This window comes from Rattus norvegicus, chromosome 2 (genome assembly GCF_036323735.1).
Source record: "Rattus norvegicus strain BN/NHsdMcwi chromosome 2, GRCr8, whole genome shotgun sequence".
NCBI lineage: Eukaryota > Metazoa > Chordata > Mammalia > Rodentia > Muridae > Rattus > Rattus norvegicus.
This window is the reverse complement of record NC_086020.1, coordinates 209601156-209628728: the sequence shown is the minus strand read 5'-3', so window position 1 is coordinate 209628728 and position 27573 is coordinate 209601156. Positions and strand designations below refer to the sequence as shown.

Here is a 27573-nt window from a genome sequence, read left to right as displayed (position 1 = left end):
TCATGCCTCCTTTTAGGGATTCCCAACCAGCTACAGCATCCTGGCAGTTCTGTCTTATATGTCAACAGCTTTTAATACCGGCATTTTGGGGGATTCTGTTATCCTGTGAAATTTAATCTCACCTATTTAAGCTTGCAGAAAGTACTGGAGGGAATTATTAACAGATTTTCCCTCATCTTCTTAAAGGATAGCACTGAATGATTGGCTGGGTTCCCCAAGGACTGAGGGCTGAGAACTGCTAGTGTGTCAGTAGCATTCTATTTAGCATGTGTGTGAGGCCACTGGGAGCCCGAGAGACATTTGGAATCAGAATTACATCAATGTGCTGATGACGCCTCCCTATCTTCCTCTCATCAAACCTATATCCTTTGGCATTAATGCTTTCTTAACTAAGAAGGAGAGTACCTGCAAACAGCACACTGCTTATGGTTCTAATTAGACAGCTGGAAACTCATTGATGATACATTAGAGCAGTGGACCAGCCTCAGCATCACCAGGGAACTTGTTAAAATGCAAATTCTCAGGCCCTTCCCAAACTTACTCTGAAAGAAACTCTGGGGACAGGACCCAGCGGTCTGTGTTCAGCAATGCTTTTTTTTTCTTTTTTTATTTATTTATTTTATTTTATTTTATTTTTTTTATTAACTTGAGTATTTCTTATATACATTTCGAGTGTTATTCCCTTTCCCGGTTTCCGGGCAAACATCCCCCTCCCCCCTCCCCTTCCTTATGGGTGTTCCCCTCCCAACCCTCCCCCCATTGCCTCCCTCCCCCCAACAGTCTAGTTCACTGGGGGTTCAGTCTTAGCAGGACCCAGGGCTTCCCCTTCCACTGGTGCTCTTACTAGGATATTCATTGCTACCTATGAGGTCAGAGTCCAGGGTCAGTCCATGTATAGTCTTTGGGTAGTGGCTTAGTCCCTGGAAGCTCTGGTTGCTTGGCATTGTTGTTCATATGGGGTCTCGAGCCCCTTCAAGCTCTTCCAGTTCTTTCTCTGATTCCTTCGACGGGGGTTCTATTCTCAGTTCAGTGGTTTGCTGCTGGCATTCGCCTCTGTATTTGCTGTATTCTGGCTGTGTCTCTCAGGAGCGATCTACATCCGGCTCCTGTCGGTCTGCACTTCTTTGCTTCATCCATCTTGTCTAATTGGGTGGCTGTATATGTATGGGCCACATGTGGGGCAGGCTCTGAATGGGTGTTCCTTCAGTCTCTGTTTTAATCTTTGCCTCTCTCTTCCCTGCCAAGGGTATTCTTGTTCCCCTTTTAAAGAAGGCGTGAAACATTCACATTTTGATCATCCGTCTTGAGTTTCATTTGTTCTAGGCATCTAGGGTACTTCAAGCATTTGGGCTAATAGCCACTTATCAATGCGATTTTTGATCCACTCTAAAATTTGAAAGCCTATACATTTGACAAACAGCTTGCACTTGTCCTTGAAACATTTAATCTGAGACGCTTCCTAGTGTTATTGGTTGAAATATTTTTAGAGGCAGGAATATTGGTCCTGGTTAATTGTGGGGTTTTGAATAATAATATAAAAAGCTCCCCATCAGTGTAGATGTTAGAACACTTGGTTCTCAGCTGGCAGTTCTGTTTGGGGAGGTGGTACAGTCTTACTGAGGAAGTACGCCACTGGTGTGGACCTGAAGATACTGTAGTCTTGCCCTACTTCAAGTGTCTTTTCTGTTTCATTTTTGTTGTTGAGGTTGTGATCTCTTAACTTATTGTTCCTGCAACCATTTCTACCACCTGTTGCAGGCCCACTTATCATCATTGACTTTCCGTCTGGAAGCATATACCTAAAGACATTTCCTCCTACAAGTTGACCTGGTTGTAGTGTTTTATCACGGCAACAGAAAAATTAAAATATAATATATAAAAATATAATAACTAATTATTAACAATAGCCACCCAAGGCCCAAATTCTCAAGCAAGGTACTGACTTCTGTATTCATTCATGTCTATTATTAAAGGTTCAGAAAATGCTTTGTTGGTCTGCTTTCTCTTCTCTCAATGACAGAATACTGGATTGAAGTTTTAGACATATGAATGCCGAAGTATTCAGCGATGAGACAATTTGCTAATAAAGAAACCATGGCATTTAAAGCTTTCAGCCAAGTACAAATGATTATGTTATATGTACTTGAGAAAAAAACACATATAGGCTTCTTTCTTCAATATTCATTTACTGTACATCAATAGTGTATGGTCGAAATTCAGGTGTGTGGAGAGAAGGAAGCATATGAGAAATTAGAGAAATAGAGAAGAGTGTGGATACTATCTTATTAAAAAATAAGTCCCTGAACATAAACTCCCAAATCCCATGTATTGAAGTAGATAAATGATACTTGATCTCCACCATGCTAACATCCTATTTCCATTGTAAACATCTTCTTTAGAAGTATACAAAACCAAGTAAATACTATGGTGAATGAGCATGGAAACTTTTAAGTGCTGGAATATTCCAAATCAGAATATCATAGACAGTGGCCATATACTGTAGTCTAAAGTCTATACTAAAGTCTATATGTATACACACACACACACACACACACACACACACACACACGCACGCACGCACGCACGCACGCACACACGCACGCATGCATGCAGGCACACATTATATAACTACTCATTTCATATATATCATAACTATAATAATGCTAATTATTAGACATGACACTAATTATACAACTCATGCTGTGGTTTTGCCTTAAGTCATTACATGGGAGCTCTAAAAGTTTTAAATTCCGTTAAACTGGAATATTAGTGGAAGAAATCACATTTTGTGTCTCTGTAGGGAATCCTGATGCTACAATTATGTATCAAACACTGTATATCAATGCTTGATGAGAAAACTGATAAAACTGAGCAAGGAAGATGACCGCAGTATTTGATTTCATGAATAAAGATGTCAAGTCATTTTAAGAATATATTAAAGTTTTGGTTACTTGAAAAGCAATTAAGTAAACGGTCATTCTAAATATAAGTAAGCCCCAGATCAACTAGAATTCTACTAAGTCTCCACTGAAGGCACACAACTTGTGTTCCTGAGGTCCATTCCTTCCACTTAGACCTACACTATAAAATCTTCCTTTCTGCATACTATCACACTGATCAACAGTTTACTTTTTATTAGCCACTAACCAGCCTTCCCGCTTCTGTATCTACAGTCCCATAGTCAACATTCTGCAGAGTAGTAAATCCAAAAGGTATCTTAGGCCTTCATCATTCTCTATACAAAACAGTCCCAAGGTTGTACTTTCTACCAAGTAGAAGCTTTTAGGTGACACATAGACAGCCCACAGTTATTATCTTCTCTTCACATGGACTCCATAGGAGACTTCCTCTGTTATGACTAAGAACACTTAACTATGTCAACAGTGCCAATCTTCACTCAGTGTAATCTTTTCTATATGCAAAACGAATCAGAAAGGCCTATAAGACAACTCTAAGAGAGAAGCCGCTGCCTTTCCCTCCACCACATTCTGCACCCAAGCAAATACATGTTCACTCCATATGTCCTCATATCAGTAGTTTTCTACACAGTACAAGTTACTTTTCAATATAGCACTTATGGTCTAATACATTTACTTTCAATTTAAACAAGTGCATTAAGTTCTTGCTTATTCCCTTACTTATTTCTACTTATTCCCTTACTATAAGTTTTATGAAGGTGTGGAATTCTCTCTGATATATTCCAGTCACCTGAGCTGATGCCTAGTTCACAGTACGCAGTCACTCAATGTAAGGTGCATGAATACAAACATTTACTCTCCTAAGTAATTACCCAGTCTGAGATTTGTTTGTTTGTTTTTCTGAGTTTTATGTAAGACAGAAAGAGCTGCCATGTATTTGTAGTCACTCTAATGGAAGATGAAGAGCAATTATGATACTGTCAGGAATGAAATAATTAACCCTGCCATTTGGGATGTTGAAGTGTGTTTATGGAATGTCCTCCAAAAGTTAAGTTCAAAAGCTTCTGACTCAATCAACAGTGCTATTTGGAGGTGATAGAAACTCTAGGAGGTCGACCAAACTGAAAGAAATGTGTCACTGAAATAGTGACTCTGATGGACTTATTCTGTCCCCTGTCCCCCTGCCCCTTCATGGCCATGGCCGTCTGAAGGTGAGAAATTTACCTTGTTACCTGTTCCTACCACAGTGATCTGGCAATATTGACCTAAAATAAATCTTTGTTCTGTTCAGTTTTTCTTTATTTGATTTTTTTATCTCAGGCCTTCTAGTCTCATCAAATAGAATGATGATAATACATGTGATTAAATTCTATTTCCAACCCTCAAGGGTCATTTTTTGGTCATGAAACCTTTTAAATCATAGTAATAGATGAACAAAGTATAAAATATTTAGTGGAAAGAGTGTTTCACAAATTTGTTATATTCACCAAGTCCAAAACTATGCAAAGCAATGAAAACAAGTAAAATTAGCTCCTGTTTCTCTTTTAATTTGGGTACTTGAATTTGTAGGATGATGTATGTGAACTAATTAAGGCCTAAAAGTGAATTTCAAGGAAGATTCTTAGGATTATAGGAATACCTTGGACAATACATATTAGAAGTGTAGCTGGAGTAAAACCCACAGAGTAAGGCTGAGGTTTGTGGCCCAGCTATGAACTACTACGGGTGATGGATCATTTACTAAGGTCAATTTGTATTGCAGTTAATCCACATCTGACAAATCACCCACTGACCACAGTTATAATTCTTGCAGATCGAGAGCCTCCAAGCATGTGTGGGCATTCTCAAGTAAATCAAATTCAAAATACTGATTTGAATAAAATGGGTAATCTATCTTTTCATAAATATACTCAGTCTATGGCCTAACAACAAATATCGCTTTTAAAACATTATTTTTTCTGATACCGTTACAGTTGGAGAGATCGGAATGTACACAGCCAGGTGACGTTCTAATAGAAGACTAGTCAGAAGGAAATGGTGTCAAATCTCTCATCTTTACTAGGTTAACTAAATACTGAATCTGAGCAGTGTTCATAGAGAAGCTCTTTTAGAGTACTCTGCTGCAATTTCATTCAATTTTCTTTGCAGCAGAAATAGTTGACTCTAAATGTGAACAGAATGTGCATAAAAGCATATTATATATGTACATATATGTGTTTATAATATGCAATACATATATTGTCATATACATTTAATTAATGGCACATATATATATGTTTCCATATATGTATGAATATAATATATACTCTAGTTTTATATGTAATATATATTCTAGTTCTCTCTATATATGTAATATACATTCTAGTTATAAAATATATATATTCTAGATATAATACATATTCTAGTTATATAATATGTATATTATATATAGTAGTAATTGGACTTCAGGGATCTTAAATGTTTCCAATTATAACATTCATATAGCATCCACACATTTTTATGAAAATTGCAGATTGTTGAGGTTATAGATCTAGCACATTTGACAGAAACTAATTAGAATACACTTCAAAGATATTAAAACACTGATTAAAAAATGATAGACCAGTGATTTTGACCCAAATACATGTACCATTTTACCCAAATTAATATTTAAAGTTCCTTTTAAGTGGACTGTCAGAATGAAAATAATTACTTATATCCTAGAATTCAATTATTTTTTCGTCTGTCCATTTTAAGGACAGTCTAATTATTTAAATTAGGACCGCATATCAACAGTGTCAGTGCCTAAAATCTGTAGGATTCCACCCCTAGCTTCTCCAATGCTTCTACTTCACCTCCTCTGGAACAGCTCGAATATTAGCAAAGCCCTTTCTGAAGACGATGAACACGCGACGTGCTCCGCAGCGCAGAGCGGATGTTGCACAGTCAAACGCAGTGTCCCCAGCTCCGAGTACAATCACGGCTCCCCTCACGGATGGCAATGGAGAGTGACAGGCGCACATTCCTGAACGATGAAAGGAAAACCCCATTTTCAAGTAGAGAAACCATTTCTGCATGACAGCTCAAAAGATACTTGTACTCAAAGCACTGTAAAATTGCAGCTTGCCGTTTTCCAGGGTGGAGTGTCACTATCAAATTATTCTGCTTCGTTGAAAGACAGTTTTATTCCCATTTAAAAAATATGCTCATATATGTAATTGTATATTCAGTACCCTTATCTTCCTTTTTTCCCTTTCGATATGGACTGCTGTAACACTTTAAGAAATTTTTTAGTCATGATAAACAGAAGGAATGAACTAAATGTCTATCAAAGGCATAATATATATTTTTACATTTACATAATTAAATGACTATACTTCAGTGAAACAAAGCAATCCTTATACCATCAGCTCATAATTTATAACATTTTGTTAAAATATGTCACATAATTTCTAGCATAACTCTACTATATATTTTATATTTAGTAAATTTGTAAAATTAAGATACTGAGTAAGTGTCATATTTATAACTCGAGAGTTTTGTTAACAATGGCTACAATATAGCTTTCTCTATTGAATTTCTCTGCTCATTCTGTGAAACTAGAATATCTATCTTTTTTCTTAAAACTGTTCGATTTAATTAATGCCATGCTTGTGTATGTGCAGACATTCACATGCCACGGTGTACATGGGGTGGAAGAGAACGTCTTCCAGCTGAAACACCTCTCCTGCCACAGAGTGGGATCCAAGGATGGACGAGTGTCTCAGGCCTGCATACAAGAGCTTCCACTTGCTAAGCTATGCCATCAGCCAAGAAAACAGGACTTGCTAAGTGTGTATTTCTCAGAGTGTGCATAGGAAGAGCTGGTATCCTTATCAGGATCCTTGGAGGAGAAAGAAATTCAGACTGTGTTCTATACCGGACAGTACTGTATTATAAACTGCTGATAAGATAAATTACTATAATTTTTGAAATGCCACCCCAGATGATGACTAGACCTATAATTTCAATAAATACAATAATTTTGTTTAGATGATTTTCTTTTGGGGATTAGACAATTGACATTCTGTGATATCAAACACAAACTTGGTGCACCATGATCTTCCTGTGGAAAACCCGACAAGCTTCTAGAATTCAGGGTTTGAGAAACGGTTATGGGAGACAACCTTCCCTATCACTACCTTTCAAATCACTTAATACTTGTCTGTTTAACTTTTTCAAGGAAAGGGAAGCATTCATTTTTTATCATGTCTATACATAATTAGGCGTAGGAACAGCGATGTCTAGTCTCCTTCAGAAATAAATGTTTAAAAGGTTTAGACCATCTAGTTAAAGAAAAATACTACAGCTTCTTTATCACGAAGACAAGGGCACTAATGGAGCCAAAGCTTGGCATAGTCTTCCCTTCAGGTTGTTTGTCTTGGGGTACATGAAATAATAGTGTGCCTATCAAAGTGTCTTCCTTTAACTGCTTAGAATTACTGCTCCAGAATAGTCCTTGATCTCCCCGCCTCTGCAGACACACATCATTTCAGACGTGCGAAGACTCATACCTCTTTTTTTTTTTTTGGTTCTTTTTTTCGGAGCTGGGGACCGAACCCAGGGCCTTGCGCTTCCTAGGTAAGCGCTCTACCACTGAGCTAAGTCCCCAGCCCCCTCATACCTCTTTAAAATAGCGCCCAAACTAGAAATCGTGTCCTTTTGCAAGAATCTATTCAAGTGGAGCACACACACACATGCACGCATGCACACACTCATGCACACACACACGCACACACACAGACACATTCAAGCACACGCACATGCTCAAACACACACGCGCGCGCGCACACACACACACACACACACACACACACTGATTACTGCAAATAATTGTATCAGTTTTTTAATGTTTTTACCTTAGTGATGTTTATTCAAGGATCCAGATGAGATAGGAATAATGTCTTTTTGACTTTGAATTTAACATAAATTTATAATGTGTGGGGCAATACAGAAAGCATTGAGACAGAAAGCAATAGATTTTACCTGGTTTGCTACCTTTGGCGACAAGTGGCAAAAAGTCTTTGGATGTGTAAAATCCCTGGACTTGTGTCAAGCCTTGGAAAATATGGTCCTTTTTGGGTTCTGGCAAACCTATTTAATAAAATTTAAAAAATATCATTAGCAATCACTTTACTGAATGGTCATTAAAATTAGGAAATTAGGGACAATCTTTAAAATGCTGTGGTTCTTATTGGAAACATTATCTGTAAACACACCAGAAAAGAAATGTAGATAAAACAGTTGTACTGGCTGATTTTATGTCAACTTGACACAAGAAATAGTCATCAGGAGAGAGTGTCCATTTAGATAATGCTTCCAGAGGATCAGACTGTAGGCAAGCCTATAGGGCAATTTATTAATTAGTGACTGGTGGAAGAGGCCAAGTCTATTATGAGTATTAGCATACCCGTGCTGGTCGAATATATATATATATATATATATATATATATATATATATATATATATATATATATATATAGAGAGAGAGAGAGAGAGAGAGAGAGAGAGTGAGAGAGAGAGAGAGAGAAAGAGAGAGACTGTTGAGCAATCCATAAGGAGCAAACCAGTAAGTAGCAGCCCTCCACGACCTCTGCCTCAGTTCTTACCCTTCTGTTTGCCCTCCTGCCTGACTTCCTGTCCTGACTTCCTTCAATGATGGACTACTCTATGGAATTATAAGCCAAAACCTTTCCTCCCCAAGTTGCTTTATATCATGGTGCTTCAACACAGCAAAGAGTAACCCTAACTATCAATGATGTCACAGATCTCATATTCGTTTTATATGAAATTAAATATATATCACAAACTTCATATTGTATGTATATGCATACACAGAGAGAAATATATTGCGTAACAATACACAAATCATAATATGCACTGATACAGTAACAATGGGGAGTTTAAACTCTTCTTTATGCTTTAAGGAGAGATGTTTAAGAGGATACAGAGTGCCGAGTGGCAGAAACCTTTAAGAAAACTAAGAGCAAACAAACAAAAAAAACATGGGAACATATTTAAGTAATGGACAAGAAAGTTTATTCTAGGGAAAGTGGACATTAATATATCCCCAAGAATAGATGCACTTTACAACAAAAGTTCAGCTTCTCATCAGTGTCAAACTAAGTGTATTAAAGCATGAATGATGGAGGTCGGTGAGATGGCTCAGCGAGTAAAGGTGTCTATTGGCCAAACTGCCAGACCTGGGGTTTGAATCCATGTAAAGAAGAGACAATATTGTCTTCTGACCTCCTGATGCTTGCTATACACACCCACAACACACACACACCTGCACATGCATACACAGAGGCATATTAATAGGAATAATAAAAGATTGGTGGTTAAACAGAAAGCCTTTAAGAAAGTAATAAATATATTCATTCCATGCCTGGATAATAAATATATAATTCTTAGTATATATTAGTCTTAAATATTAATAAACACTAAATAACCTGCTAAGTCTATGCAAATTTACTGGTTTGTGTATGATTTCAGAACTGACCAGTTGGAATTGGATATGATAATATTTTTTATTCATCCGTTCATTCATCATTGTTCACTTGGATCAAGACATAGGCAAAGACAATCGGGTTTCTTATTCTTTCATTTAAATCTGCATGTGGCACTATGATGGATTTGTCATTTACTGGGTCAGAGTTTTCCTATAAATGTTTCAGAGGGAATTGGCAAGATGTTCTGAGTTATGAATGTTGGCTTAAGAAGATGAAAAATGAGTCAGTAACTAGACAGACTCAGGATGATTAAATTATCCCTGCACCCTACATAGCTCAGGTCACATACTGAGTCTCATGAGTCACAAAGACCTTGTCTCTAGTCCAGGTAACTTATGTCTCAATGTGATAACCTTAATGTTCTGGTCATGGTACCATGGAAGATTGGTGCCTATATGTTATGGTGTGACCAGGAGCAGGTCTTGGTTACTGAAAAAATTTTGAAGCAAGTCCCATTTCACCCACTTCATAGCTCTGTGATTTTTGTGCAAGGTCCTATAGTCATTTGCTTTATATGTTATCTTTACTGAATCAGCTATTCACTAAAACAGTAGCCTACGTGTTAATGTGGATGCCTTTCGAAAATGCTGTTTAAAACTATAGCTGTATGACTTGAATTAAAGACTGCCTTATTAGTGTGAGCTGGCCTTATCCGATAAGTCAAAGGCCTTAAGAAGAAAACTATATTTTCCTTGAGAAAAGAAAAGTTGTTTTCTGTACTGAACCTCAGGGCTCCAGCTCATCTAGAACAGTGCAGTGGTGGCATGGACAAAACCTTGGTCTCCATTACAGCCCTGCACACCTGATTAGAGTGGTAGAGCATGCCTGTTATCTCAACAGTGGGGAAGAGGATCAGGATCGTCAAGTTCAGTTTATGGCCTACATTGTGAATTGTTCCAGTGTGGACTCAATGCTACTTCCAAGTCCATAGCCAGTCTATCTTATGTGAGGCTTACTCTTCCCCTACCCCTGCCCCCAATCATCATTTCTCTCCCTTTCCCTGCCCTCCCTCCTTGCCTGCCCCCAGTGTGTGTGTGTGTGTGTGTGTGTGTGTGTGTGTGTGTGTGTGTGTGTGCGCGTGTGTGTGTATGTGTGCGTGTGTGTGTGTGTGTGTATGTGTGTGTGTGTGTGTGCGTGCGCACGTGTGTGTATTTCGACACCATTTTCTTTCTACCTGAGAAATCTCTTTTGGCTTATTATAGATTTCTGAGTTTTCTTCTTTCAAAGTTACAGTGAGTACCATTAATACATTTCTCTATTTTTCATTCTGTCTCTGTCTTTTTCTTTGTCTCTGTTTCTGTCTGTCTCTCTGTCTCTCTCTGTCTTTCTCTGTCTCTCTCTCTCTCTCCCTCTCTCCATCTCTCCCTCTCTCTCCCTCCCTTCCTTTCTCCTTCTCTCCCTCTCTCCCTCTTGTGCGTGAACATACACACACACACCTACTGGCTTTGTTGTCCCAGAGACCTCTGACTTCAAACTCCTCAGTCTCTCTGATAATCACCATATCTGTAAAGCCGGTAAAAATGGCACCATTCCCATGAATGAGAAATTGAGAGATCATCCACTCCGGTGTGCATTCCTATGTCACTGAGACCTGGTGCATAATGAATGTTCAATGAGCCTTTGCTGAAAGATCGGCTTATTTATCCTATAGTTTATAAATTCTTTCAAACTTCACATCTCCTAGTGAGGAAAGAATAAAGTTTAAATCATAGTAAGTATTAAATCTTAGTGAATTTAAGTAAAGTTCTACGAGGAAAGAAAAATGAGGCAACCTTAAGTGAAATATGAAAGTTGCACATCCCCATCTATCAAAAGACGCCTTCCCTGAGAGTCGATGGCATATTAATAAAGAAGGCTTGTATCTTACATGACGATGATTTCAACATGACACAGAAATGACTTTTTAATTCAACTTTCAGTAGGAAGATGAGAGTTTATGAATAAAAAGGGATGGGCAATGATTCGAAAAACAAAACATTTCCAGGCTGCCCATTAATGGGTGTGCCTAACAAAGACTTCAGGGCTAGTCAGTGCTCTTTAGGGAAGTTTCCAGAGGATTGGTTATTGCTCCTTTATTACACAAACCAACATCTCCTTAAGAAGGAGAATAGAAATTCCCAGTGCCTCTCAATAAGAAAGTAAATTCTGCTTATACAGAAAAATTTATTCAATATTTATTGATGATAAGCATTGCAATAATTGCCTGGTAGGTAGAATATGTGTATAATGAATTCATTTAAAATATCTAAATAACTCTATGGCACATAAGGTGTTATTCCCATACACATTTTAGAAAGGGGGAAATTGAGCCAGAGTTGAACAGAATAGCTATGTTTAAAGTCACAGGACAAGTTCCCCTCTGTGTCTCTTTGTCGCCGTCTGTTTCTCTGTGTGTTCTGTCTGTGTGACTGGATATTTCTATATGTATATACATGTGTACAGGTGCTCATGTATGGCAAGGCCAGGGTTGATTTCAAATGTCATCCGCTAGTTCTTTCCACCTAAATAAGTTTTTGAGACAATGTCTATGAGTTATCCCAGATGTCATCAACTTGCCTAGACTGAGTGGTCAACAATCCCTAGAGATGGTCGTGCCTCTGCTTCCCACTTACTGGTATTTACCAGTGCACACCAGCCCCACAGCCTTGGCTCTTTGCAAGGGTATTGGGTTCTGAATGTGGATGCTCTCGCTTGCCCAGCAAGCACTTAATTGACTGTGCCTCTCCCCAGCTTTTGTAAGGGCTGTCTCTTCCATGTGTAAAGTTATAATTGGAACTAGATATAATCCATGCAGATTAATCAGTCGTATTCTAGGGAATCAATGCAAGTGCACATATTCAGTTTCCCTGTCAAACTATGGTATGTTCAAACCGCATGCTACACAGAAGAGATCTAAGACCAGTTTCCATTCATTTGGTTGAGAAAAATGCTGTCTGCTTCTCTGGACTGTCTTTTTGTTTTGTGATTATTTTCTCTAGCAAACTTCCTTTCTGAAGTATTTTCCTTTTTAAGTGTGTCTCTCCTGGGCATCTGCTGGTGATTTTTCAATATTTGATATTCTTTGAAAAAAATGTATCCTTGCTTTGTTTCCAAATCCCTTCCCTCTGGAACAACTACAGAATAAATAACAGCGCTCACATAGGAACTATGCTCCTCAGACTCATATCAAGTTTGGAACTTCCATTAACATGAAGATACTAAATATTCCGTAACATATTATCATCCTATAAGTAATAAAGGAAGATTCAGTTATGCGCTTTTATCTTTATACTTGTAATGGGCTGTGCTTGAGAATCACAGATATTCAATGACATTTGCTTGAGTAGCTAATTGGGTCACTTATCTGTGTTAATATAATTGAACAAGAATTTTGTAAGATATGTTCACTTAAAGGTGGGGTGAGAGCTAAGCACAGTGAGAAAGACAAGCAACCACCAGGTAAGTGTGCTTTGTAGAATGGTTTGCAATCCTCACTGAAGAGAATATAGCAGGGAAGATAAGGACTGGTCCTGAGTACAAGCCTGCAGCTTACAGAGAGGGATGATACTCTAGATAATGGCGTTCTCAACAGGTGCACAGGATGTTGTTATGTCACACGTCTTCAGAAACCAGACTTTACTAAACAAGACACTAAAGGCATGTTACCATCCTCAGGTTGATTCATGATACAGTTGATGGCAGATGTCCTAAGTTAACCTGGAGTAAATAGGCAGGTATGACCTACAATGTGGGTGCTAGAAACCACACCCAGGTCTTCTACAGAGAAGTAGAATGTTAAGGTTACTTCTTAACCAGTAAGGCTTCTCTCCAGCTCATGGAATTGTTTTGAAATTATACATACATACATACATACATACATACATACATATATATAAATTCTTTTGCTCAACTTTTCCATTACCCATTATCTAGCTGATGCCTTTAAATAGATTGTCTGCCTGTTATTGTCTTGTGGTTTCTTCTGAGTCACACTACCATCTCAGAGAACATAGTATGGGTGCTGTGGATGTGGGTGTGTGAGTGTGTGAGTGTGTGAGTGTGTGTGTGTGTCTGTGTGTGTGTGTGTGTAGTTCAGTTACAAAACATCAGACTCACATATGTTAGGCCCTGTGAATAAGGAGCCAAAAAGAGGAAGAGTGAGTTTCACTATCCTAATCCTAAACTAAGGGAATGTGCTGAATTAAGGAGATTAAAATATCCAAAGAGTAAACAGAGATTCATTAGACAAAGTGTCTGAAAGAGATCCAGCTAAAATTCACCCAATCATGTTGTAAAACATTTTATTTTCTCTAGTTTTATATTTCTTTAAAAATTCTTACTGTAAGCTGAGAGACTTGCATCGTCATTCGTAAAACTAAAAGTAGTATATTAGATAAAACTTTTGAAGTCAGATCTTGCTATCATTTTCTTGGTAGAAATCTTTGTTTAATGCAACGAAATGACACATTTCAGTGTACAAGAATTAAATGCCCACACAATCCATCATTTTACACGATATCATTGTCATTAAAGTGTCACTGCTGAATGGGTTGGTATTGGAGTCTAGGAAATGCCATCTTATGTTAGATTAAAATATGACGGAAGCAAAGTTATTCTTCTATTTCCCTTGTTGTGCAGATTACAATGGACCCGAGCAATGTGTGCTCAAAACCAAAAGAGTAGAGAACTAGAGATGGAGCCCTGAGTGGGATTTTTCAGTTCAGAGCACCAAGAATTGTTGGCATTTAGCCTAGGCTCCACCCACAGTTACCTGACAATAGCTAGGTGTGCACTATAAAAGAGGATGCTTGTCCTCTCCTCTCTCTTTGCTCCTCTTGTTCTCCTGTTCTTGCTCCTTTACCCCCCTCCCCCTCTGTCTCCATGTGCTGATGGAAGGCCTCTACTACTCTACTCCTCTCTCTGGCTTTCTCTCAACTCGCCTGCCCATGCCCTGAATAAGCTCTATTCTATACAATACTATATTGTACTGTACTGTACTATACTATACTATACTATACTATACTATACTATACTATACTATACTGCTGTGTGGCTGGTCCCTCAGGGGGAAGGCATGCTGCAGAATGGGCCCACAGAGGCACCTCCTTCTCCCACACCTGACTGCTCATTCCCAAGCATATCTCTTTATTTTTATAAAACGCAATGAGAATAGTATTAGAATCACAAAGAGCCATAGCCTAAGTGACTGTACTCCAGCCTCCTCATTTCCGTTTTCTTCAGTAAGTTGCCTAACTCAGTGGTTCTTGAATTCTTTCATTTTAAAATAAGTAAAGTCTGACATATTATAAAGATGTTGTAAAAGATCTATTCAGGATTATTTTTTCATGTATATGAGGGTTTTGCTTGCATGTATGTATGTGTATCCTGTAATGTGCCCTTACAGAGGCAGTGGGATCCTCTGGGTCTGGAGTTAACAGGTAGGTGTGAGGTACCATGAGTGTGCTAGGAACTACACCCAGGCCCTCTGCAAGAGAATCTAGTGCCTTAAACCTTACAGAGCCCCCCTCCAGCTCCTAGAATTGTTTTGAAAATTAAATAGAAAATTACATGAGTGTATTCTGGTAAATCAAAGAAAACATTCATGTCTGAGTCATTTTTTGCTATCATATGTAAAATATGAAACCATACAAATGGAAGATCTAAATAGTAACAAAAATTCTGGAAAATGTTTTCAAAGACATTCTGTTACTCTTAAGTATTTAAATTGTTATGTAAAATATGCAAACAAAAGCATAAAATCATGATAAAAGTGTGTGTATATGTACTACATCGAAAGAATGACAACAACAACAACAACAACAACAACAAAATATTTTCTATATGAGGACCCAGCTGTTGCGATTATAACAAGGAAATCAAATGATCCCTTTAAGGCCAAATGCATGCTGCAACGCCATGAACAATTACAATGTCTTTCATCTGCCATTTAAAGTTCACTTTTATGAGTCAAAGGACTTACATCTTGCTTCCAAGGGACAATGGTGCCATATGGGATCATTCTGGGATCCATATATTGATTAGAAAGAGAACAGATTAATGAAACCCTATTGTGATTCTTTTCTCAATAAAAGCCCCAGCCTTCTTCCTGACACCCCACTGTAAATATGGTTAGTTTTGAGTGTTCTGGCTGTATCCAGAAAGAATGGAGCAATTCAATATAACGCCTATGAAATTAGATCACCATGGATCACAATAATATTCATTTCATTGATTTTTCAAATCCCCATTTAACATCTGCTTCCTGGAACTGCCTTCTGGGCTCCCTCAATACGAACACTCACATTACTTGTGTGTGTGTCATACAACTAGTTAGAGTGTAACAGGATAGGACTCATAAAAAAGTTATAAATGGAACTAGCACTTCAAACAATAATTTCCCATAATATATTGACATTTCTGTACAAAATCATATAACCAACCCAGCGTCATGTTGTACTGCGCTTTGCCTAGTCTCAAAAATCTGAAGATGATGAAATAAGGTAATGTATTCAATTAATAAAACAAAATGTACTTTTAAAAGAAATATTGGATATGAATATCCAATAACCAAAGTTGATAATTACATAAAGCAAAAATATATTTACATAAGTCTTCATACCATATAGAGAAAACATGAATACATTCTCTCATAACACTGTGGTCAGAATAAATATATATATACTTTTTCTTAATGATCGGAGTTCATATATATAAATATATAAATATATATATATTTGTTCAGATCAGAAAAGTCCCACAAACATAATAACAAAGTAATATATTGATAAGTATGAATATATAGGATAAAATGGAATATTAGTAACTTTATTGACAAATAACTCCCTAACTTATTTATTCAGATTTCATCTCTTGCTTTATCTGTGTGACAGGATACCACAAACTCCCTGGAAAAAACACAAAGGTTTCTTTTTTTTTTCATTCTTTTGTAGTGCTCTAATTTTCTGAAAATTAGCTGTTATTTTAATAATTAAAATTTAATTTTAACATAATGCAGGGCCTAATTAAAATTTCTTTTCTAAAATGCATGCATTAATATAACATATTTCTATCACAAAATTGTATATTCTCTTCTGACTTTTGGTATTTTGCATTAAAATATGTTTGTCTCCTGGGCTTTCTCTCTCCTCTTCTTCCTCTTTCCTTCCATCATTTCTTTGCATTGATTTGTCTTCTCCTTTGGCATTTACTATAAACAATTTCCTTAAAGTCTATTCTTCACATTGTCAACTAAGGGTAAGAGAAACTCAAGCAATATGCCTCAGGCATTTTTCTTAATGACGGGAGTTCTTAGATGGTTTTAGGAAATTGCTATTTAGGGTTGTGTAAGTAGACTATATCCCAAAGTAAAGAAATCATTAATAATAAAATACTAAAAAGGAGCAGTTATATTACGAAATAAATCTACCAGCCTTACAAAGAAAACAAATTTGCAATCGCCACCTGCTGTGGAGATGAGGCAGTCATCTCTGCAATAGGAAATAAAAGGGACGAGAAGAGAAAAATACAAAAGCACAGACATTAAAAAAGTAATTAAAACACTTATCTCCATCGACATACATAACGAAATAACCCTCAGCCAACCACCTAAAAACATATTCTATTGAACTGCACAGCAGGCAACCACATTAAAGCTGCCACCATAAACACACATTCTGCAGAGGAAGAGGACCCTTTAAAAATGTAATCTCAGAAGTGTCACTGATGTGTTAATCACCAGTAAATGTACCACACGTCCATTGTATTGGGTTAGTTACTTTCTCAAAGGTATGTTTAAAAATTGTACTTTCTAATTTTATTCAAATAAATTCTTTAATACAGGCTCTAATAACACCTTTATTTGTAACCATTCTAATGTGTTCTGTGATAATATTGTGAGAATTTAGCTTTCCCTATGTGGAAAAACTTCATGTCTTAATCCTTAAAGGGATATGAATCTAGGTTAAAGCTCTTTAATGCTTCCCTCTAAAGCCAACTGTGTTCTAGTACAGTGGTAAACTGAGGCAAGGCACACTGCAGTAGTTGACGGCCTGGTGTTGAGTCAATTATTTGCTTTTTTCGGTGCTTTAACAGAGGAAGTGTCTTAAGTGTTCCCATGTCAGTCCAGAGTACACGACGTAGGTAAGGACAGGTGACCATCTTGTCCTTACTTTCTGGGTACTGGGTTACAGATAAGTACTACTGGGTTCTGATGCAGAAAACATGCTTCATAGATGGAAATATTCTTGATGGATGTATTTGATCAACAGTCCTAGAAACACATGGCTGACCATCTCAAGGATGATCCATCTGCATAATAGTTAGATTGCATAGACGCGTAATTATTAATGTTGCCTGAAATTTCATAGAATATAAGACTGCATTGTTCGTGTGAGAGAGGCGTGGAAGGAGAGAGAGAGAGAGAGAGGGAGGGAGGGAGGGAGGGAGGGAGGGAGAGAGAGAGAGAGAGAGAGAGAGAGAGAGAGAGAGAGAGAGAGGGGGGAGAGAGAGAGAGAACAGAGAACAGAGAACAGAGACAGAGAGGGAGAGAAAAGCTGGTGCCTCTCAGTGCACTCCATATAGAGCCTCTAGTTATATAGTGTAGACTTGTGACACTCTCAGGTCCAAGCTTGTATTTGCTCCAAGACTCTCTACCAAATCCATTCCAAGGTCACAGAAGTGGCCTTGAACATCCACGTGATGGCTTTACTCACACCTGACAATCTCAGAACACCATTAGTGAATACCACTTCCTGCAAGAAGTTTTAAGTCAGGCCTGGGTAAAAGGAGACAGTATATTGTGTTTTGAGTTTTAGAAATTATTAAAATACAGTAGAAATTACTGAAATACAGTAAAAAATACTTAGAAATTACTGAAATACAGTAAAAAATTTCATATAAAGCACCAAAACAAGAACCACAGCTACTGACCAAATTGAAATTTCCAAAAATATTGGTATTCTACATCACAAAATTAGTGGGCTACCTACCTGGTATGTATCTGTGTTACATTAAAGAACATTAAATTGAAAATGACACAATATACAATGGTTTTAAATATCGGTTATAATATTCTTAGAAGTTTGAAATCTTAGGTGTTTAATTTATTTAACCACTTATTGATTCAATTTAGATGATGTATTTATATAAAGAAATATATGGGGTCATCGAAGACAGAAATGAATTTTTTAAACTTTACTTACAGTGTTTCATATAAAGTCTACATATGAAATTTGAGAATATGTCCTCCTCATTTCCTTGAAATTACTCTCCTTCTAATAGAGGCTGTTAATGGGGTAGAGGGATTAACTCAAACTAAAATACAGAAGAATACAAACATATTCTTAAGATAGATTTTGGGCAGTTTCATGGGATTTGGTATCTTGAAGCTGTATTCAGGAAGAGAATGGCAATGTCAGAGCAGTCTTGGCTTTCTTCTTTAGTATGAACATTTTCAGGTGACACACCTGACTGTTGTTCAAGAGGAACTCTCCTCTATTGCTCATGGGACTGCAAACTGTTAAAACTACATTGGAAATCAATCTGGAGGTTCCTGAGAAAATCGGAAATAGTTTGACCTGAGGACCCAGCTATACCACTCCTGGGCATATACCCAAAAGATGCTCCAACATATAACAAGGACACATGCTCCACTATGTTGATAGCAGCCTTATTTATAATAGCCAGAAGCTGGAAACAACCCAGATGTCCCTCAACAGAGGAGTGGATACAGAAAATGTGGTACATTTACACAGTGGAGTACTACTCAGATATTAAAAACAATGACTTATGGGATGGAGAGATGGCTCAGTGGTTAAGAGCTCTGTCTGTTCTTCTAGAGGTCCTGAGCTCAATTCCCAGCAACCACATGGTGGCTCACAACCGTCTGTAATGAGATCTGTTGCCCTCTTCTAACCTTCAGGCATACATGCAGGCAGAACACTGTGTACATAATAAGTAAGTAAATCTTAAAAAATAAAACCAACAAACAAAAACAATGACTTCATGAAATTTGCAGGCAAGTGGATGGAACTAGAAAATACATCCTGAGTAAGGTAACCTAAACACAAAAGAGCACACATGGTATGTACTCACTGATAAGTGGATAATAGCCCAAACACTCGCAATACCCATGATGCAACCCACAGACTATATGGAGCTTAGGAGGAAGCATCTTACCAGAGTATGGATGCTTCAGTCCAGCCTTAAGAGGGGAACAAGGATGATCATGGGAGATGGAGGGAGGGGGGACCTGAGAGGGAGAGAGGAGGGTTGGAAATAAGGGAGGCAGTATCCGGTTCTGGATGGGACAGGAGAGAGGTACAGAGGGTCAGGAAATCGAACAAAAATATGTAGCAGTGAGAGATGAGGAACTGGGGTTAGCCACTAGAAAGTCCCAGATACCAGGGAAGCAAGAGGCTCATAGGACCCAACAGGGATGGCTTTGGCTGAAATTCACAATGAAGGAGAGATAGACCCTGTAGAGACCATTTCCAGTAGAAAGGCATGACCTCTAGTGGAGGGATGGGACCACCTACCCATCTCAAAGTTTTTAACCCAGACATGTTCCTGTCTAAAGGAAAGACAGGGACAAAAAAAATGGAGCAGAGACTGAAGGAGGGGCAATCCGGGACCCCCTACCTGGAGATCCATCCTGTCTACAGACACCAAACCCAACACTGTTGCGGTGATGAAGAGGTGCTTGCTGACAGGAACTTGGGCGGGCTGTTCCTTGTTGTGGCTGTTTCTTGCGAGGTTCTTCCAGCACCTGACCAATGCAGATGTGGATGCTTGGAGCCAACCACCAGACAGAGCTCAGGGACCCTGGTGGGGAAGCTGGTGGAAGGACTGGAGGAGCAAAGGGGGATGGCAACCCCATAGGAAGAACAATGTCAGCTGGCAGGACCACCCAGTGCTGCCGGGGACTAGACAACCAGCCAAGGGGGATACAGGGAGGGATCCATGGCTCCAGATACATGAGTAGCAGAGGATGGCCTTGTTGGACATCAGTGGGAGGGGAAGCCATTGGTCCTGTGGAGGTTTGATGACCCAGCATAGGGGGATGCTGGAGCAATGGGGTGGGAGAGGGTGGATGGGTATGGGTGCACCCTCATAGCGGGGAGAGGGCAGATGTGTGATGGAGGAAATGGGAGATCATTTGAGATGTAAATGAATGGAATGATTAATAATAATAATAATTAATAATAATAATAATAAACGTGGAAAGCGGAACATAGACATTAAAGAAATTTGTCCTCCAGGTAAATACCTAAGTCAACATATGTGTATGAAGCTCATGAGGAAAATGCAGTCAGGATAAACAGGATAAACGGAGTAAGAAATTATCAACAAGGGTTGGTCCTAGAAGCCAGAGATGTTAGCTATGTCACCAGGAGGAGTGAAACAGGAAACAAGAGGGAAGGGGTTAAAAGTCAGAGCCCATGAGAGCCATCTTCAGCTTTAAGAGTAGTGGAAGTCACAGAGATAAGATAGATACCAGTAAAAATGGTAGTGGAGGATTGTACCAGAGGACTTGAGCAGTGGGAGGTGCTAATGCAAACATTCTTGACTATAGAACAGAGTTAGACATAAAAAGGAAGGATCATAGAATGTATAGCTCTGGACACTACAAAGTAGGAAAAATAGGTGTCTCAAAGAAATAATTTCTAGTGATGGCTTATGGACAATTATTTATTTATTTATTTATTTATTTATTTATTTATTTGGGTTAGCACAAGAATGTTGATTTAATTTTAGTGATACTATATCCAGAAGAGGACTTTTGAGAGATATTAATAGCCAGAGCAAAACAACAAAGCACGGTTCTACAGTCAGCTTAGCTTTCTCTATCAGTGGGGTGTGTATACAAGGGTTATAGCACCACGGTGCATGACACATTTTTAAAATTATATCTGTTCTAAGTATACATATATGCTCTGTCCTTCCCTAAACTACACACATTATTAATAATTATATAAGTTTTTAAATATAAATGATTGATAACTATAATAAAATATCAAATACTGTTTACTAGCATTTCATATTATATCAGACATGTCTATAATTTAATTAGAAGGAGTGTTATGTCAATTTGAATAATACTTGACTGGAAGCAACTGGCAGAGCTTCTCTTATACCCATGAAAGGAAGTATCAAAATGAGAGTTCTGTCAGGGAAGTTCTGCCATTCTTCCACTGGCCTGGGGATCCTCAGGAAGTCCTATTTTCAGGTAGTTCTTGCTATTTGTAACAGGGTCTTTGAAAGCGAAGCCAGTAAGGACTCCTGATAGGAGAAACATAGCTGAGATGTTTGATACCCCATCTGTTAGCATGTTTCTTATTTCCTGTTCTACTCCTGTGAAGGCACACCGCGACCCAGGCAATGCCTATAAAGAAAGCATTTGATTGGTGGCTTGCTTAAAGTTTTAGAGGATAAAACATTATCAGTATGATAGGCATCATGGTGGCATACAAGGAAGCATGGGGCTGAGAACTTACATCCTGATTCACAGGCAAAGAGAGAGAGAGAGACAGAGAGAGAGAGAGAGAGAGAGAGAGAGAGAGAGAGAGAGAGAGAGAATGGGCTTTTGAAACCTCAAAGTCAACCTCGATTGACTCACCTCCCCCAACAAGACACACTTTCACTCCTATGAGTTTATGGGGACCATTTTTATTCAAATTATCACACTGTGTGATGTGTAGCACATTAGCTTCCTTCTCTGAGTGTCAGACTCCTCAGATGTCAAATAAAACTTTGAGTGTTCATGCCTAAGCTTCTTGATGGTGCTGAATTATAAACATTTAGGAAGACCGGAGAATTTTAATTTCTTTTTCTCCTGCGCTCAGTACAGAAACAAAACTTACAATGGATGGTGGCTTAAACCAGAGAAACAAAATTATGATTCCGTGTTACTCCTTTAAATAAGTTAGCTTCCCTTGTGAGCTATATAAATCTCACACATTCACAAATTGAATTAGACTCAAGCGTACCTAAACCACTCTAGACCATAATATAACACATAATTAGACATTGTCAATACAATTCTCACATTTTTTAATATCAGTATAAAGTAACAGTTTATATCCTGAAACTTTTGGTTTAATAAACCGAGTAATTAATTCTTTGACACATTTTTGGTCAGTCTTTGAATAGTCTTTGATTTGTGTTCCGACCTATTATCTGTGTCTTCTGTTGTTCATTGAAGCTTTGTTGCTATGTTTATGAATTTTTTTATTGTTAGATATTTTCTTTTAATTTATATGGGAAGAATTGCGATAAAAATTCACATAGTAGAATCATCTAAACATTCTTGTGTGCAGCTCTTTGTATTGTATGATATGTGTTATTGAATATAACATATGGAAACACACACAAGCATATATATTTAAAGGAAAAAAATGAAGAAAATCTGGCTCCTATTTTTACTAGAAAAGTACCTTATATACGTGCCTAAACTTGTACAAGCTCACTGATAATGAACACTTTAATAACTTATTTTAAAAAAATCACTCTGTTAGTAGGAATATTTTCAGTATACTGATTCCTGGTACTTCAGTAAGTTGTGTATCTTCTTTCCAATTTACAAATGAGAAAGTAGGGCTCACAGAAGTGAAGCGTGCCTTCAAATACTTCATAGTAAGTAGAAAAACTAGACAGAAATGAGCTCAAATTCCTCAACTCCATGCTTCCCCCTCAATTCTGTAAAATGGATGTTAGAGGGGCAGGAAACATTGCTCAGCAGGATGCTTGCTGCTTTTGCAGAGGGTACAGAACCCACCAAGTGACATTCACAACCAACTGTCCTTCCAGTTCCAAGGTGATAGATCTGCATGGATACATGGATGCTTACATGCGTGCTTGTGTGTGTGTGTGTGTGTGTGTGTGTGTGCATGTGTGCATCAATATAATACATGTTTTTATAGTTAGGAAGCAGATAAAGATATTTATCCTAGCCTAACAATTTGCCATACAATTAGGCATTCAACAGTTTTATTCACAATAAAGAGAACAGACGGGACTGGTTAGTGGGTAATTATTCTCCTACCGTCTTCCCTGTTCTGTATTGCTGGATGATTTTGAGTAAACCATGCTTCCTTTTATTTAAATGATGTCTTACAAAGAGTGTGCTATGCCTGACTCATTTGTTTAAAGTGTGGATCTACCATGACAAACCTATCATCAATTCATTTTGAGGAAAGGGTAATAATTAAAGTGTTATTCTCATTCTTTTACTGCAAGTCATTTGACCTGTGTTAAATCAAGTGTCAAATGTTCATTTGTTATTTCTACCCGAAAAATTCTGCCAGCTCAAAAAAAGTATATATCTTCATTTGTCAAAGAGAAACTATACCTGTCCCGGTTGCTATAAGGATTCATAGCTCTTTATTTCTTAAATGCAGCAAAATATTTTCAAACCACACAACATCCCTTCAAGGCTCAGGTGGCCCCTGGAATCAATAATACGTGTAACTTGTTAAGGAGAACAGAGGACAAGCATGGTCTCGTTAACCACACTGAACAGTGAGAGAATTGGAGACTCCCTTGTGTGGCCTGTGATCAATTTTAATCACCTGACCCGGAATGAAAGAATGCAGGCCACTGATTCTGGATTCATCTTGAAAGAAAGAAAAGATATAGATTTGCATATGTGTAGCTGAAATCAAAGAATCAATTCAACTGATATTCCAGGAGAGAATACATATAAATGATCAGTTCCGATAATTTCCTGTCCATATTTCCAGGACCCCTCCTGAAAGAACCAACACTGAAAAAGCATGCAGAAAGATGTCTTTGTGTAAATATGATTAACAGACTACAGACCTATAATTGTATATTTTGTTGCTGCATAGTTTCAAGTGGAAGCAGGTTTTCTAGCCCAATTTTACACAATTTTTATATTTTACAGTTGCAAATATACTAGCAATTGTATATTTAACCTCTTCAGGTGAAATTATTAATGTTTAATCAATGACAAATGCAACATTTAGAATATCATGAGCAGTTGGTTCCAAAGTGCAAATATTCAGGTCCACAAGTATATTTGGAGTATATGAGAACGCAAAGTATCTCTAATGTTAGAAATAGAATATTTCATGATCTACGTGTGTTATGCATATAAACACAGGCACACATGTCTGTATACTTTCATATGCATACATTTCATAATTCACCTACATGTAAGTGCACGTATGTCTCCATTTTCTATAGGCATCTAAAGTAAAATATTGCACTGGTTTCAGAAGAAAGATTTTACAAGGGTGGATTTTATAAAGACAATCAGGTAGTTGCAACTTGACACTTATACAGTCATGCTTAGAGTTTCTCAATGTATCAGCAAAAGTTTTACTTCCACAAATCACCATCATGAACACAGCAATTTCTATGTATTCCCATATTATGTATTTCTGGGTACGGGCAGGTATCCAGGGTCAGAAGCTATATCTTTTCTCCAAGCCTGCTTCTTACAGTGGTGGGGTCTTAAGGGACTTCACTAAACACCTTTTAACCAGAGGTCCTTCTTCTTTAAGATAATACGTTCTTCAATAGCACTGGGATTACTAGGGATTTGTAACTAGACAGAAAATGAGGGTAAATCCAGACCGTTTGAAGTGCTCAACTGCTCACTTGTGAAATGTTAGTTACATGACAATATATTCTGCCTCACTCATTCATTGCTTCATAAACATCGGTTAAGTGCTCTGGATGCCACAGGACTGCTTTCGGAAATAAAGATGGGCCAAAGGCTCCTAAGAATCTGACCTTCTAAATTGTTTAACTTCTTCTGGGAACCAGCCTCTGACTTTGCAACCAGAATACCAATATTTATCTTGGAGAACGGCTATGAGAAGCAGATGTAATTAATTATGTAAAATTCCCTTCATAGCTCCAGCTACATAAAAGGGATGGTCAACATGTGTTCACCAAATAAAGGAATAAAAATACTGACAGAATAAATGGATGCATCGATACATGGAAAGAAGAATTGTTAGAAGGATACATAAGATTTGTATGACAAAGAGAAAATGAATGAACTGTGTAAGTAACACTGTCGAGCTGACACTGACATGTAAATTTATATAGTGAGATAATACAACTCAGCAGTGTCTGCCATCAAGCTTGAGGGCCAAGTTCAAATTCCAGGGCCTGCATGGTAGAGGGAACCAATTCCTAAAAGTTGTCCTCTGATCTTTACCTTCCTATCAACAGAGTTAAACCCCAACCCCACTCGACTTCTGTCCCTAGAGTCATTAAGCTAAAGAAGTAAAAAACAAAACAAACAGAAACCCAAAGGATACAGGAAGTTCCTAAAACTGATCATATAATCTCAGCTCCACTCTCCAACCCCCAAACATATAGGCAACAAGGACTACTGAGAGACCCTTGTAGACACTGAGATGCTAGGAAGAGGGTCGACTGTAATCTGCCTGAAAATGCAAAGACAAATTGAGCTACCTTAGAAGACTAACAGATAAGTAGTAGAGACCAGTCAAACTTCCGGAAAGAGGGTCAGAACCAACTATGCTGCTTCAAAAAAAAAAAAAAGAAAAAAAGAAAAAACAAAAGCAAAAACAAAACCACAACTACAACAACAACAAAAAACAAAAACAAAAACTATGCAATCAGTTAAGCTACGTGGAATTTGTGTACTACATTTCTGGTTTCCAACTTTGATGTCACCCATGATGGGGGGACTTTTGTTGATTCAGCAGCCTAGGGTCATATCTCCTTCAAATAAAGAGTCCCTCATCCATACTTCTGCAAGAAACTCCAAATAATTCATTCATTTACCAACTTTGAGTTTTATAGTATCCTGCCTTTGTTCATCCATTGCTTTCTTATGTGGAATGAGATATTTGATGACGTCTCCCAGGAATGGTGTCACACAACACCAATTCCTGGCTCAAATCTGAAAAATAATGAACTAATATTCTTAGGCCAATAGAGAAGAACTTGTTTATTTTATCTGGTTTTGAATTGATTGGTATAAAAATTGGTGAAAAGAAAAAGATAGTAAGTTGGGCTTGCTCTGAAAATTTTACTTTAGAAACAGTGACAGTTTTCAGACAAGAGAAATAAATTAGTAATTGAATCTATTTCTATATGTGAATTTTAGTATTTAAAAATCTTTTGTTTCCCAGTGACTGTTAATTATATAGCTAAACAATATCTATTTGAAAGTTAGTTTTCTCCGGCCCAGTGTGCCAGTCTAGTCCAATCCAGTTCTACCCACACATAAAACCAATTAGTTTAATGAGCTCTTGTGCCTAGGATAATGATATCAGGGATTCCTCTTTTTTTTTCATAGGCAACTCCACGCTAATTGCTAATTTCAGTGATAAAATGGAAAAGAAACAAAGAAAGCGCCGGCATCTTAAGTGGTAAAGAAATTCCGTAACATCAGGCACAGCCAAGTAGTTACTAGGCAGATGAATCTGACGACAATGTGGTTAAACAGAACAATACAGCAAGAAGTAAGCAGAAAAGATCAGGTAAGAATTCATACCCCAGGGCTGTCAAGGCAGGAGAGAGGATGACAGAGAGGAAGATTCAGCAAAGCAAAGAGGCACAGTGTGTGGTCCAACAGGGAACCTTCATGAAAAAAAAATTAGATCTAGATATTTTAAATATTTTAGTATCACAGTGAATGCTATCTGACAGAACATTTTGATAATTTTATGCATTCAACTGCATATGAATGTACCTGATCAAATCAAATGTTAACTAAGAACAGATTAGTTTCTCTGGAAAATATACATATATATATTTGTTTTATAAAGATTTATTATTAATAAAAACAATGTAACTTTATTACAAAATAAACCAATAACTGCTTACTATGTTACTAGAGTCTCCTTCAAGAGTTCAAAACCATTTACACAGAGAGGTTCTATAAAGGATATGTTCTTTTCAGAAATGATTTTTAGTTATTTTTCTACAAATGCCTTTTAAATTAGGCTTTGCTGTCCAACACAGTTTAATAAATGAACTAGGTTTAGTCCCTGGGAGCTCTGTGGGGTGTCTGGTTGGTTGATATTGTTGTTCTTCCTACGGGGTTGCAAACCCCTTCAGCTCCTTCAGTCCTTTCTCTAACTCCCCCATTGGGGTTCTCCTGCTCAATCCAATGGTTGGTGCGAGCATCTGCCTCATAT

The 27573-nt window shown here is 37.7% G+C and overlaps 1 protein-coding gene across 4 annotated transcripts in view; it reads right to left on the bottom strand.

Annotated features, from left to right (window-relative positions):
- Dpyd (dihydropyrimidine dehydrogenase) overlaps nucleotides 1–27573 on the bottom strand; it is an 865876-nt gene that overhangs the window by 531049 nt on the left and 307254 nt on the right. For 3 of the 4 annotated variants that reach the window (XM_039103213.2, XM_039103214.2, NM_031027.2), the window contains exons 9-10: nucleotides 7923–8030; nucleotides 5753–5922 (exon numbers count right to left, since the gene is read on the bottom strand). In XM_039103213.2, coding sequence (XP_038959141.1) covers nucleotides 5753–5922; nucleotides 7923–8030 — 278 coding nt within the window. Of the gene's footprint in view, nucleotides 1–5752; nucleotides 5923–7922; nucleotides 8031–27573 lie in introns of those variants that run through there. The other variant, XR_005500378.2, reaches the window with a different exon arrangement.